General features: G+C 44.9%; 1 protein-coding gene across 2 annotated transcripts in view; it reads right to left on the bottom strand.

The window, feature by feature from the left end:
* Positions 1–15,925, bottom strand: part of NUDT3 (nudix hydrolase 3) — a 387,485-nt gene that overhangs the window by 197,430 nt on the left and 174,130 nt on the right. For both annotated transcript variants that reach the window (XM_069633509.1, XM_069633508.1), the window contains exon 2: positions 13,693–13,803. In XM_069633509.1, the coding sequence (XP_069489610.1) occupies positions 13,693–13,803 (111 nt within the window). The remainder of the gene's footprint in view (positions 1–13,692; positions 13,804–15,925) is intronic.

Here is a 15,925-nt window from a genome sequence, read left to right as displayed (position 1 = left end):
AATGTTGGGTGAACGGAGGGGCACGGGAGCATGCGGAGGGAATCAAAGTTAGGTGGCTTATCTGCCCGAGCATCTCTGTAGGATGTACCAGAGGTCAAACTCCAGAATGTTAATTATGGTACTGTAATGCCCAAGCAAAAAGTTGCCCTAGTCCAGTGGGGACTGTATAAAGATGAATGTTGTTAGTAACTGAAGGGAATGGAGTGGTCAAACGTAATATACCAACACATTAAAGTGTCACCTTGATGGTAAAAGGGTTGACATTTAGTTCCAGATTGTTGTGCTAGAACCACTTCAAAGCGGGGGGGGGGAACGGATTTGGGGGGGGGTCAGATTATGGGGTACCTGTAAATTAAGTAGAGCTTGAACTGGAATCTGAACTGGAATCTTACCTGGGATGGATTTCCTGGTCTGGGCTTCCTTTATATTGTGGCCTGCTTGGAACTTCATGAGCATGGTTATAATGGTGTGGGAATCAAAAGGACGTTTTGTTCCATTGCAAAATATTTTCAGACCTACCGTTAACTTTGGACAGGGTTCTACTATATATATTTTAAATTTATAGCGCGCCCGTACATAACCGTTTCAAAGCGTGGCGAGGGAGGGGAACAAGGGGGAGACAAAACAACCATCTTACTAGGCCCAGTGACATTGAGATCGTGCAAGTGCAGGGGCAAGGAAAGGGAAAAGTGCCGAGGGGAGGTGCAAGTGCAGGACACAGGGTCTAAACGTCAAGATCCAAGAAGTGCGGCAAACAGGTGGCAGTGCAACTCTCTATTTTCAGTGAATTAACTTTGAAGACATATGGTGCAATACACCTTCTGAAGGGACGTTTGCAAGATAGAATTGTTAGCCGCTACTGAAAACAATACTTTGTTTTGTCCAACAGAATGACTGTTGAGAAAATGTATTCTGAGGTTTAGCTTTGTGTTGGAGCCTTATTGCGGCGAGTCCCGATGGAACCACACCCCTGAGTGGGCAGCTGTCTGGTTCAGCAAGTCTAGAAGACCAATGCTCCTGTATGTGGTAGGAAAGATTTCCTAATTTGGCAAGAGGAAAGACAATATTCTGGCTTCACACTATAATTTTAGTCGCAATTATGATCAGTCATACATAGCAATTTAACTTGCAAAATTGCAGAGAGATTTCTTCATTGTGCTCAACTGCTCAAAATAAGCAGTCACAGAAAATGTGTGCACCATTAAAGAAAAAGCCTTAACTATGCATGGTGCCACGTAAACTGATGGGAACAGACTGTAGGACAAACAATGACAATTTTGCCAAAGATTAACATGGGCCTGTTGGTTAATTATTTTTTTTTAATAAAACCATGTGCACTGTTCAGGGCTTTCCTATATTGTCAAGGATTTCTATGCTTCTCAACATTGTGTTATTTATAGCTGTTGCACTGCAACGATATTCAGTATTGCATAGGTTGCCATGCACAGAGTTCTGAGGTAGGCTATTCATTATATACAATTACATTAATTTGTGTCAATATTCATCGAGCAGAGCTTCAATAATCTTCCCTAGCTCTAACCCAAAAGCTGTGCCAAGCTTGTGTAGCCGTCCAACTCCTGGAGGTACAAACACGTACTGCATTTCTTTGCAGCTTGACATGCGTGCCTTATTTTAATAGGGTTACAGCTCATGCTCCAGTCGTGTGTCCCAGCCTTGCACAGACATTGCATAGAAGAATTCAGCTGGGAAATGCAAATCTGGGTCCGCGATATTGGTTTATAAACGGACAGATTTTCAGAGATCGCTCTCTAAACAGTTTATGCTGCACAGGTTAATTTTTGTTTGGCAAGACTTATTCTACAGCAAGGCAAGAGCATAATGGTTCGGTTACCTGCATGAACTTGGAAAAGCAGCACAGTAAAAACCCACATTTCCCAGAACACCTGAACAAAAAGCACCATTTGATTGTCAAACGGGTCTCGTTGAACAGCCTTGTTTTGGTCCACGATCAATTACCACAACGTGCGATAACAATCTTCCCCTCCTTTGCTGGTTGAACAGCAGTTCACACTTGCCATTATGATAGAACTGCAATTATATTGATGGATTTAGTCCTTCTTATGCTATTTGCACAAAGTCAAACTTGTTTAATCCAGTCACTTTTTCAAGCTTTTAGCTGCAGAGCCAGTGTCATGCCTGGGTGACTTTGAGGAGAGAGATGCTGCATGGAGTCCTTTCAGTGATGTCTAAGAGCGCGCTGCTCCAAACACGAGACCAGCCAGGGCCATAGAGCTTGGCCTTGGGACGTTACCTCAAATTCATAGCTCTGTGCAACGAACATTCCTCAGAGGTCCACCAGTGGCTAAACACAGAGGACGTGCACGTGGCTCCCAAACCGACCCCAACAAGCACAACTGCCCAAAACGACTTTACCTGGGGATGTAGAAGGGGAATCTTATGGGCAACAAAGGTGCTTCACTCCTGGACCTCAGTCATAAAAGACAACCTCCCAGGCTTCCCCAAGCTGCTCCCTTAACTCTAGCAAAAGACTGGAGCAACATCCACAGAAAAATCACAGAATGTGTTCCACAATGGAGGAACGCTTGGACCAGTTTGTAGGAAGGTATATGCTCTGACTGTGGATGGACTTTTAGTCTTGCTTTGAAAGGACTGCAAATTGGTAACCTAGGCCTACTGGGAACCGATGTACATGGGGCTATACGAATTACAGGAATATTACATGGTGCATTCAGCGCCCATGTGGATTGGTTGCCACTTAGGCATTTACGTCATCGCAATGGTTTTTGCTACATGACCACGAATGGTCTGGCAATTACTAGGAGTAGATGCAGCCTGGCCACATTTGGTATGGGGTATGGACCCCCTCCACATTTTTACATGAGGAATGGATAATAGCTGTAATTCAACATGCTTCAGCCTTTTACTGATCTACTGAGCATATTTTTGTAGTACATATACCATTAATTCATTTTACTAGGAGTAAATGTGTTTTCTCCAATTGGAATGCACATATCGTACAAATGATAGACTATGCAATTCAGGAAGAACGCCTGTGTTGCTGCCCCTGAAGAGTTGAGAAATTACAGACAAATGACTAGACTAAGCAATTTTCTATAAAAAATGAAACTTGTATGTTGAGATAATATTTGGGATTTGTGAAAATAATGAAGCACATTTTAATAGTGTACAGTTCATTTTATATGTAAAGGTTTGATGCTTTTCTAACCTCTTGTTGCAATGCAAATTTATTAAGAACACGAATTAAAAATGTGATGGTGGTTACAACGATACAAAAACGTAGTGTGGTAAATGTTGAGAAAGCTCATCTCTTTGCAATTATGATATGCCTTGTTCATATAATATGAGCAGTTATATGCTTTGAGAAAACGGACACCAGTTTTAAAGGTGTTCCTTCTTGTATACACGTTGGCCACTAATCATGGATTAACAAAACCGGGAAGGGTTTCATTTTGTGAATGTGTAGAATGCAGACAGTTCCTTTACAGTCAGCAAGGATTCTCAATTTGTAGAGCCAAGACAGGAGGCTCTATCTACGTGTAGGCAAGCGCAAATTACTGGGCAGCCCAAAGGATTCTATAATTACAGCCTGAAGATGTTGAATGGAGTAGCTGCAAAGCCATTCAAACATGTTTGAGAACTCGAGGTTCAGACAACAGCAAATGGATATTTTTTGGTTGCCGATAGAGGTCGGTCTCCAACAGACCTTTTCCAACTCCCTGAGCATCATCAAACCCGAGAGACGGGATGCAGCAGCAACAGACTCCTGTCTGCAATAATGGGGTATGGAGGCAGAAGACATGCATCACTTACCGTAATAGCATTTCTGATGATTCTATCTGCTTAGATCCACATGCTGTACATATAGTTCGACATCCAGTGGTAATCCGCGGAGTATTGCATCTCGTCTTTCGGGGACCAAAAGGGGACGTTGGCATAGACATGTCCGTAACACTATCCCCATCATGACGTGTAGTGTAACCAAAATCCCTCACGCGCCGAGGTCCCTCCGGTTGTATTTTCTCTGCCATGAGGGAGCCCAGGCTATAGTGAGTGAGTAGAGAAAGTAGTAAGACGTCTATGTTCCTTCCACCCCGAGCGGGGAGGTAGGGAGGGCGCATGTGAATCTAAGCAGATACAATCATTAGAAATGCTATTACGGTAAGAAATGCATTTCTTCTGATGCTTGTTAATCTGCTTAGAATCACATGCTGTGCATAGACTAGCGAGCAGTACCCGGAGTTGGGTTGTAACGGTAGAGAAAAGATGTCTTGGTACTGCTCGTCTCACCTGAGAATCAGACCTAGAACGAGTGACTAGGCAATAGTGTTTTGTAAAGGTGTGTACAGAACTCCAGGTTGCTGCTTTGCAAATTGATTTGAGGGGAACATTTGCAATGAATGCTATGGATGTCCCAGTGTCTCGAGTAGAATGTGCTCTAGGCTTGAAGGGCAGTTCTCTCTTAGCAAGAGAGAAACAGTGTTATGCATTTGACAATCCACCTTGAGATAGCCGATTTAGAGACAGGATCACCTTTTCTACCTGCTGCCACTGAAACGAAAAATTGGTTTGTTTTCCTCAGTGGTTTAGTTTTTTCCAGCTAGAACCCGACTGCCCTGCGCACATCCAGTGTGTAGGGTTCTTTTGGCCATGCTAGTGGGATTCTGGAAAAAGGTAGGTAGTTCAATGGACTGGTTCACATGGAACTTCGATATGCTTTTAGGCGCAAACCTGGGATGCGTGTGCAGCACTAGCTTATCTGTGTGGACTGTAACAAAGGGGTCTAGAACAGAAAGTGCCTGTAGTTCGCTAGCTCTTCTGATAGAAGTGATAGCTACTAGGAAGGCCGTTTTATAAGTCAGGTCTTTCAGACTTGCTTTATGCATAGGCTCAAAGGGCACTCCCATGAGCCTGGTCAAAACCACATTTAGGTGCCATCCAGGAGCTGGATGAGAAATGGGAGGATAAATCCTCTTAACCCCTTCCATAAAGGCTTTAATCACCGGTATCTTCCACCACAACACTTTTTGTTGCTGTGGTTAGGCTGACAGAGCAGCCAGATTAACCTTTAGGGAATTGAAGACTAACAGTGTCCAACAGATGGGTCAGGTACAGCAAAATGTGTGTGGGTGCGCAATCGATGGGATTGATGCCCTTGGAATTGCACCAGATGACAAAACGTTTCCACTTGCTGGCATAGCAATGTGTGTTCGGTTTCCTAGCTTCCCTGAGTATGTCCATGCACCTCTGCGGGAGCTGTAGGTGTCCAAACTCTTTGACCTCAGGAGCCAAGCTGCTAATTTGTGGGCAGGGGTGTAGGGTCTCCCCACTGTCCCGAGACATGTTGTACGGGCAGGGTAGTTTCACTGGTGGAGAGGGGGACATTTCCATGAGGTAAGCAAACCAGGGTTGGCGGGCCCACATGGGGACCACCAGTATCATGGTAAATGGTTCCTGGTGCATCTTGTGCAGTATTTTGTTGAGAAGGGGAGTCGGGGGGGGGGGGGGGGGGATTTGGAGGGGGGTAGACATTTCCCTGACCATGTTATCCAGAGACAGTTCCCCTTGGATCAGTTCTGGGGTTACCTGGAGGCGTAGTCTTGGCATTGGGCGTTCTCCTGAGTAGCGAACAAGTCGATCTCTGGGAAACCCCATTCTGCGAAGACGTTGGACACAATGTCTTTGTGTAGCCACCATTCGTATTCTTTGGGTAGAGGAAAATCTCTGCTGAGCACGTCTGCCAGAAGATAGAGTTCCCCTGGAACATGTTGGGACAACAGAAACATGTTTGAGAGCCCATATCCAAATGTTTTGGGACAGCTTGGATAGCCCTGGAGAGTGAGTGCCCCCCTGTTTGTTCAGGTAATACATGGCTGTAGTGCTGTCTGTTAGAATCAGCAAGTCTTCCCTTATAGTTGCACCTGAAAGGCCTTCAAGGCCTTGAACACCGCTAATAGCTCCAGTAAGTTTATATGGTTGGACCCTATTTGAGGGGACCACACTCTGTGCGCTGTCTGCTGAAGCAGGTGAGCTCCCACCCCGTTAGATGCGTCTGTAGTGAGTGGCTTCCACTGCAGGGGTGGTGAAGGTCTTCCCTTTCAAGAGATTTTCTCTTGACCACCACTGCAGAGAGAGAACGAGGGCTGGCGAGACAACTACTAGATCTTCCCATTGTCCGCTAGCCTGACACCAATGGGTGTTGAGCCACTCTTGCATGGGACGCATGCACAGCCGCACGTGGGGTACCAAGTATATGCACGACGCCATCATACCTAGCAAGCACATGGCTTTGCGCACTGTCACCTCCCGACTGGCCACAGAGGGATCTGAAAAAGCATGTTCTGAACCCTCTCATTGGAGGGGAAGACAAGACAGTCTTCCATCCAAATTAGAGCTCCCAGAAATTGTTTTGTTAGACTGGACTTCTTTTCATTGATTGAGAAACACAGACTGAAGAGAAGATCTACTGTTTTTTTGGGTGTTCAAAAACCATGTGTCGAATGGGTCCCCCGCGACGAGCCAGTCGTCGAGGCAGGGGTAAACTGAGACAGTCTGAGCAGGTGTGCTGCAGTCACTGCCAGGACTTTGGTAAACACCCTTGGCTCCGAGGCGATGCCGAAGGGGAGTACCTTGAATTGGTAATGCCTGTCCTCTATCATGAACCTTAGATATTTTCTGTGCGCTGGCAACATTGAAATATGAAAGTATGCATCTTTCATGTCCAATGTTGCCATGTAGTCCCCCTGTTTCAGCAATGGGATCACCTCCTGTAGTGTTACCATGCAAAACTTCTGGGATTTTATGAACTTGTTCGCTGGGCGCAGGTCTAGAACAGGGCGCATGGTGAGGTCTTTTTTTGGGTACAAGGAAGTACACTGAATACCCTTGTTTACCTGAAGAATAGGGGCGGCTTCTATGGCGTCCTTTCCCAGCAGAGCTTCCACCTCTTAATTGGATCTCCAGATGGTCTGGTGAAAGGTGCCGTGAGCGCAGCGGTCTGAATTGTGGAGGTCGGTGAATTCCACGCAGTACCCGTGGGTGACTGTCTTTATGACCCACTGGTCTGAAGTTATCCCCTCCCATGCCATAAGGAAAGATGTTATTTCGCCCCCCCGACCAGGGTGACATGGGAGGGGACCTGTATCTGGTGGTAATTTCTAACCAGAGGCTGTGGCTCCTCTGGGATTGGGGCCTCTACCTCTGCCGCGTTCCTGACCCCTTGAAGGGTAGTATGCAGGGCTTCCCGAAGTTTGTCCTGTGTTGAAGTTCCCCGTGCCATAGTTTTGACAAGCACAGGCTTGCCCTCGAAAAGACCGCCGAGAGTTATTACCTTTCTCGGGGTAACGTTTCTGTGATCTGTTGCAGAGACTTAAGAGTCTCATGCTCTTTTAGATGTTTCCAAGGCCTCATCGACAGCTTTCCCGAAGAGGTTAGATTCCTCAATGGGCTTATTGATGAGGGAGGCTTCTGTATCTGGTTTAAAACCTGAAGCACGCAGTCAAGCGTGTCTTAAGTAGGGTCCCTTGGGCCAGAGACCAGCCTGCTGTTTCAGCCATGTCCAGGGTGTTCTTGATCACATTCTGGTTAACTTGTCTTCCCTCGATTACAATGGAGAGAAGCTTGGTTTTGGCGGGTTCAGGAACCTCTTGGAGGCCTTCCTGGAGCAGGTTCCACTGAGCGTCAGCATAGCTTGCCAATAGTGTGGTATTATTAGCAATCCGCGTAGAGTATGCGGCAGCCGAAGTGACTCGTTTGCCTAGAGCACAGTCTTTTGAATTCCTTGTCTGGAGGTGCTTCCCCTGTGGCAAGGGGTACCCCTGCCCTTTTCTGGGTGGTAGTTACTACCAACGAATCTGCGATAGCGTGCCCTCTAATGTATAGAGGGTCAGAAGGGGGAAGGGCAAAATAGTTTTTCCACTCTTGGGTTCACTGCTCGAGTTTGAGCTGGTGATACCAATGAGGGGGCCAACCTTCTCTTGATAGAATTAAGGAGGGGGATGGCTTGGCTAGATGGAGGCTTCTCCTTAAGGATATCCTTTACAAACTCCTGCTCAGGCACAGCCTCTGGAGTGGAGATTTGAAAGTGTTGAGCTGATTTTTTCAACATGGAGTTGAAGGCCATTTGGTCATCTACAGGTGAGGCCTGGCGAACCGGAGGAGAATCTAGGCACAAAACATCAGTGTCCTGATCTATGCGTCGATGGGTTTCTTCCCAGTTGGTAGTAACCTGCTGTTCCTCCTCATAATTCTGAAGAAATGAAGCTTCTTCCTCTTCATTATACATGTCCCTATATGTGTCCATGTTGACAATTTCTTCCTGCTGGACAGGGACAGAAGACATGGTCTTAAAAATAAGAAAAATGGAGGTTAGGATCTACCCGTGACCTTTTCGGGGGATGGATGAACCGAAAAACTGATATTCTCCAACCGATCCATACACCCTTTAAATTTCTCTCTAGTCCATTTAGAGGAGCCAGGCGGAACTACAGGTAGAAAAACGTAATTTTACGCTCTACGGCACCAAAAAGAGTTTTCTCCGGGTGTCGGAAAGAGGCTCTTGACTATCTTCATACGTATAGTAAGAATCGGGATCCCAAACCGCATCTTTAGATTTTTATGTGGCTTGTCCCATGACTTTAGGCAGAACCGGGGTAAGACCCACCGCCACCATAATTCTTTCGATGTGTCTCCGATAAACATTGAATCGGCATGAGATAGTTGCTCCGATGGTCTATCGGTAGGCATATTACCTTCCGCGGCGCTAGAGGGCCTAGCGGTTGGTTTCTCAGGTAGAGGCCTAGTCGTACTTTTTGGGCCTACCACGGCCTTCGGGAGCGTTGCAGTGTCGGGTTTCCGGGCTTCGAAGTGTAAAGTTTTAGGAGTAGCGCCCTTACTTAATTTTGGTTGCCCAGTCGTAAGACCCTGTGGATGCAGGGAAGGCTTTGGATCTGAGCGATCCGAGGAAACAGTTGAAATTTTCAGCGCCCCTGTTGGCGCCTTCACCTTTTTCGACGAAGACGTCGAAAACGATGTAGGGGTTGTCTTCTTAGTGCGATGCGTTTGTACACCCCTGTCGCTGGGTGTTGTCCCTGAAGCGAGGCCAGAGTCAGGCCTTAAAGGGTCAGGGAACGGGCGTGGCGGACCTAGAAGTGTCCGCCTCTTGGTGTATAACATCTGCAACGGATGTTTGGTCATCCAAGGTGCCCCCATCACTCAGCGGGTATAAGAAACAATGTCTCTTTAGTAAGAGCTCTGCTATAGGGCGACCAGTTATCTGGACGGAAAAAACAATCTGAGGTACCTCGGCGCGTGAGGGATTTTGTGTACACTACACGTCATGATAGGGATAGTGTTACAGACACACCTATGCCGACGTCCCCCTTTGGTCCACAAAAGACAAGATGCAATACTCAGCGGTTACCACTGGATGTCGGACTATATGCACAGCATGTGATTCTAAGCAGATTAACAAGCATCAGAAAGTATTTTTTTTTTTTTAGGACCACCCACAGAAATCTGGCTCGGGTTAAGCTAGAGATTGCCAGTAATCCTTTTTTTCAACACCTCAAATGTTGCTTCCAGTTCTTCTGACCTTTCCATGGATTCTCAGATTCTTCCTCCTCAGAGTTTCATGCTTGACTGATGAGATGGGCAACTCAACTACTGATCCTCAGGGGATACCTGCGCCAGAAGGCTTTGGGTGTGATGGAGACTGAAGAGAATTATTTTGGGCTTGTGAGTGCAACCTACTTCTTGGAACTACAGGGCAGTCTAGGCTATCCGACATAGCTGATGCATATTTCAACAAGAAGGGTAAAGCTTTTACATTGTTTACATTGTTTAGCCCATCTAGATATGGATGGTAACATTTCCGAAATAAACTAAGTCGGCAATAAAAGCCAGGTATGCTTTTGTTGGCCAGGTTCTAAGCCCCTGCGCTGTTGGGCTATTGAAAGAGGTGCATATGGCTAGGCCTCCCTAATTTCAATCCATCTGTGGGAAATGTAATCTGTTCTCTTTTGGATAATTAGCCAAATAACAGAATGGATTAAGTCATCCTGATCTGGAAATTTGCTTGTGTTCCTCAGTTTCCTTCAGTAAAAAGATGGTCCTGTATTCACCGAGGAGAGTTTTCTCCAGAAATCTGATTTTTTTAATATTTTCAGGTGCACCAAGACAGCTGGACGAGAACCCAGCTTTTCCAACACATCTTTACCAGTGTGTGGTGTGCAGTGGTACAGAACACAAGCAGAGGGCAAAATGACTCCTAGGTTTGGGACAGCTGCTCGCTGCTTATAGGCATTACATGCATGTTCTTTGGGGGACCACTTGGCTTTGGGGGCCACAGTCAAAGCTTTGACAGTTGGCAAGTTGGAAGATGAAAGGAAGTCCGTAAAATGGCGCCATGAGTCAGCACTCATGGAGTTACCAGATTAGCGGTGAGGAAGCTTTATTGCCGCACTACAAAAGCCTTTGGTTTTGCTACAGAATGCAGATTCTAAATATTTGATCAGTGGATCCGAGTCCATTAGATACACATGCAACTAGTATCCGGTCCCAATGATCTACATTAACCAAGTGTGTCAGAAAGTTTTAAGAGGCTATTCCATGGTAACATCCAGATTGTTTCCACTACTGCTATGGGTCAAACTAATTGCCAACACAGGTGCTTTTCAGTAGGGACATACATTAAAATATCTTGGTGGATGGTTCAACTTTTGGAATTGTTTCTCAAAGGGGACCATGGTTGTCATTTCAGTTAGTTGTGCAACTCTTTGGTTAACGGGGACTAGACTAAACTGCAATGGTCTCTGATGTGCTTGGAAATGTATGTGTTTAATTTGTAAATTGCCGGCTTTGGGGGATAAAGAAAACAAGTAAAATGCTTGCATGTGTCTTGAATATGCAGAGACCACCATTACAAGCATTTGGAAAACAGAAGGAATTTTCTGATCAGTGCGCAATGCAATGAGTTTTCTACTGAATATTACTAGTACCAACTTGCCAGACCTTTGTAGTCCGAAGTAGCCGTTAAAGTTGCATACTTCTCACGTTTGAATTCAAGCATCGTGAACACTGGCAAACCTAAAATGCAAAAGGTGTGTTGCACATTATTTTAACTTTCCAAGCCCTTTGGACAGTGAGTAACAGCATGGGGAAGGAAAGGCAGCAGTCGGGTTTGGATGGGGATGTCGAGCTCTATTCCGTTGGGGGTCTTGTAGGAGTAATAAAATCATTTGCAATGCAGTACCTTGCAAGACAGAAACCTGGAAAATGTCAGTTCATGCCACACAGCAGCTGCTATATTCAGGACCACCATGCCCCACGCTTTAACCAACTCCCATTTTTTTACAACAACCAGAATTGGCCGTTACACTTTTGATGTTTGATCAATTACCAAAGTAAATGTTCCATGATGTTTGGGGGGAGTAGCGGTGGGTTGTAATGGTAAATCATGTAGAACTGGCGGTGATTCAAGCCTACATGGGGCAGGGGTTTCCAAATACAAGTGTAGACAGCTGCAAGAAGTGCATATCAAGCCCAATCTCTATCATGAACTGTGAAAAGTAAATCAGAACAAATTGACAGTTTTTAAATATACAGAGAGGCTTCCATTAGGAAATGGGGGGCAGGGTGTGGACGTCTTCCACATCACAACATGTCTCCCAAACATATCCCTTTGGAAAAAATAAATTAGCATGAAGAGACAAGACTGGAAGATCAGAACAAAGGATAAGCAAGTAATGGTAGGCCCAGGTGGGCCAATTTCCAGTAGTGGCACAGATGGGTTGGATTGTAAATTCAGTGCATTTAAATTAAGGCACAGGTAAAAGCTGAAAATATTTTAGAAGAATTGTTAGCGAGTTAATCTCTAGCACTTTAAACAAAATGCAGATGACGTTTTCTACAGTAAGATTTTTTGAAGACCTGCGTATTTGCTTCGGAATTAAATCGCAGCGAGACAGACGGCATTTGATAAACACTTAAGGAGGTAGTCCGCTGTGGGGTTATTGCAATTTCTCAAGTGAGAAATACACCTGTATTTTGGCCTATTCCTCAAAGCAAGGCTTATGTGCTGCAAATCTACTTTTTGTCCCCTATATCAATACATTATTTCTTCAGGGAAAGTGAAACTAAAGGGGGTTTATACATTACACGAGAGTGATCTGCTTAAAATGGGCATGGCCCGACATGGGCATATGGATCTTCTCCACTGATGTGGCACAAAGATAAAACAGACATTCCCGACCTGGTTACAGCCGATACGCGTCTTTTAGCTTTTGTTCATTCTTAGTACACTATTCCTCCGAGTGACGGCTCCCATCGAAACTTTAAATTGCACCAGAAGTGTCCAGGAGAGTTCAGACGTAGACCCCCGTTACCCCTTCCCAAACCCTCCCGCCCCTCTTGAGGTTGTCCTCAGACTGCCATTACTGCTCCAGTTTGAAACCAACACCAAGCAGAGGAGGAGAGAATAATTTCTGGATTATAAAAATAATAAACTGGATGGATCAAACCTAATCTGTGTCCAAGTGCAGAGATTTAAGAGGAGCATCATGGATGTGGATAATACACCAAAATTAATTGGAATATGCAGAAAGTATAGTCCAGATGGCGACATGGAAATTGTATGCAATTCCCAAAAGGTCGATTTATGCTAGATAGCTTAGGTCATACTCTTACACCCTATCAAAATACAGAAGATCACTTTGCATAGACTGTCATTAATAACTCCAATATGCGGTTTGAAAGTAGTTTATAAAAATGTGCATGTCACATGGTAATAGTTACTAAACCTCAATTGATAAAGAAACCAATATGGAACACATGCTTCTATTCCAGAAAAATGATAAATGTTTTTCAAAAAATAAAAATGAGAAAAAACGCGAATATGAAACGGAAAAATATATCCTGCTTTTCCACAATAAATAAATCACGGTCACACAGGGCTCTGCAACCTGCGAATCTCCAGATTAGAACTCATGATCCCTACCCATGGCCTAAGATAAAGGCAATTACAGTATAAAACAGCTGGAGAGCCAAATGGTGACGGTCCTTGTAGCATGATGCAAAACATGAGACCGTAGGAACATTTTGCAGAGTAATATCCGAGATTCTAAATACATCAATTGGTTCTATCCCTAAATAGCCAGATATTGGAGAAAAAAAATGTTTGGGGAAGCAAATGAAATCCTTCTTGCTGACTGAACTGCCTTAATAGTCAAAGCTGGATTCCTTGACGAGCTGACAAAAACACCTTTATGAAGATACAAAATCATGTACTTGTCATGGACGAACGTATGTTTGGACTATCCCAGCAGCCGTGCAACAGACTAGCCAGTCCTTGGCCATGAACTGTTCTTTTCCTCATATTTGCTATGGATGTAGACTGCTATTACCACAGAGAAGGATTAGACTGTAGGTGCGTTGAGATGGGCTGAAGCACTAGGTAATACGTGCATGTTCAAAATGCTCTCACTAACCATACTCTACATTTAGCCATGCCCAGAGGGTTTATTAATGCTTAGATAATGAGAAGTCTGTTGTGTGATCATCTTGCTTAGTAATGCATGAATACAAGGGCAGTTTAGAATGCCTAAAACAAAAAAGTCTGTTAAGCCACAAGCACAACATACGTGAATGGGGGCCACCAAGAAATAAGATTTCGGAACATCACTGCATGGTACATACCTCTTCACAAACTTCACGGGTTGCAGCCATGTTGGGCTCCTCCTCTGGCTCCATGCCACCACCAGGGACGATCCACCGATCTGGATGCCGACTGCTGCTAACCAGAAGTACCTGACGAAGGTGGGGGGGGGGGGAGAGGAAAAAGGCATTTACACTTATTCTAAAACGGTAGCATTAATTCAGATCAAATACATTTTCGTTCAGATTTGAGGGGATTTTACTTTTATGCGCGCAGGGATGCCACTGGTGAGCAGGATTTACAGAATTTAAGATTAATGCTTTGCGTGTGAAAGTAAAGCTTTCCTCCACACACCATGGTCTGGTTACCCCTGGTTGCTACAATACCTGCTTTCCAGACAATCCGACACTGAAAGACCACTATAGTAGTGATGGAAATGGTGCAAAAGCTTTGTGACAGGTATGAATGCTTGTAGCTTATAATGTTGGAAAGTGTGATCACTATGCCCACACATCTTTTCCCCCTAGATGCAGATAACGCATACAGATCTTCATGGTCACTAAACCTTATTAACAGCCATGTGAAAAGAGAATTCAACCTTCATTCCCACCCGACCCAGGTCAGTTAACAAAAAAGCCCAAATGTGGTTTTAGTATTCATGCCCAACCATACAATACCACCCAACCCCCCATTCTGCCTGCATAAACATCTTCTAAAGGACAGTTCACCCAATGACCAAATACTTTGTGGAATCAGAAAATACAATATTAAGGCTTTTACACCATGCAAAGAGAAATACACCAACACGGGCTTGTAAAGATTCCCAGAATCTTTATTGCAATACTGAGCAGTTTACAAAACAAAGTACACAAATAGCTATTGGCCGTCAGTGCTTCACAGAGACCACCAGAAGGTTCATTGTGGGCAGTGAACAGGAATTGCTAGCTGGACATCAGCATATTTATACATTTTTATTAATAACGATGTCCAGCCTCCTACAAGTTAATCTCATACTGGGCTTGGGTTGCGCCAGGTTCATTCCTAATTTACATATCTCGTGCATGCGGTTTACTTCGTAATACATTTTACTAACAAGCACCATTATTCTCTGGGTTTAACTTAACACTCTTTACACATTTGTTTCAATGCAGGTCAAACAGATGTTTCGCATGTCATGTTTAGATAGCATTATTGTTCTTATGTACTTGTAGGTTAACATCGCCGATTCAAGTAATCCCCTGATCCCGAGGTCAACAAAGGACAAGGTCTAGATGACCCTAACATATAGCCTGCAGGCAGGTTGGACATTAACTCGTATACAGAGGTCGAAGAGGTTAAGTAAGAACAAGAGAACACAGGTCGGCCATTTTAGGCCACCGGGTGACTTTGCACGAATAACTAAAATGGCGGCTTTGACCTAAGAGCAACTGGGCATAGGCCAACATATACAATGAGGATAAAACAATATTATATCAGTTTTAACAACTTGCATCTAGTGCGATTGCAAATACTATCCAGAAGGTGGTCCAAACTCCAATCAGTTTAATCCTAAACTACCAAAACCAGAAAAGTGTCCCGGCAGGAAATGATTTATATGTAGAAACAAATTCTTAACGGCTCACTAGTGTTGGTGGTGTCAGGGAAATGGCAACCTGGCAAGATTCAAGAAAGCAAATAATTGTATGTCTTGCGTATTGCAGTTTATTTAATAACAATGCAATTAATATACCATATCTTCAGACAAGAGCATATATACTAAGTGTGATAATTGAACATATGGGGAGGTAGGAGGGGCCATCACGACCATGATGGCCGCAATCTTCTGAGCTCCGTGAACAAGGAGGCCATGAATCGATCTGACCCCATGACGGCAGTGCGGGCTGGCTGAGCGCACTAGGGAAAATTTGAATGGTCCATCTTTCTGAAGAACCATGCATGCTTGACACAGTAAAGATTAGAGGGAAGGTGGCTCACCCCCAGCCCCCGCCCTCATCACTGTGGTGTAATCGGAGTGGTGCTGCAAGAGAGCGCAAACCTGGCTGTGTTTGCTGGTGCAAGATGATTCCCCCGATTTGAATGGGTGACCACTCCTTGAGGACCCACGTGAACAGGACACACTGGGCTGGGCAGTGGAGGAGGAGCACTTCCCCGCAGGAAGGCGCGCTGGGCCAGGCAGTGGATGACACCCGGCAGGCTCGCCACTACCTCTGAAGTGCATGCCAGCCTGGGGGCTGCAGTAGACGCAGTGGCCAAGCGAAGAGGAATGGCGGTGTG

Source organism: Ambystoma mexicanum, chromosome 13 (genome assembly GCF_040938575.1).
Source record: "Ambystoma mexicanum isolate Mex_15411 chromosome 13, UKY_AmexF1_1, whole genome shotgun sequence".
Classification (NCBI taxonomy): Eukaryota; Metazoa; Chordata; class Amphibia; order Caudata; family Ambystomatidae; genus Ambystoma; species Ambystoma mexicanum.
This window is presented reverse-complemented; position numbering and strand designations above follow the sequence as displayed.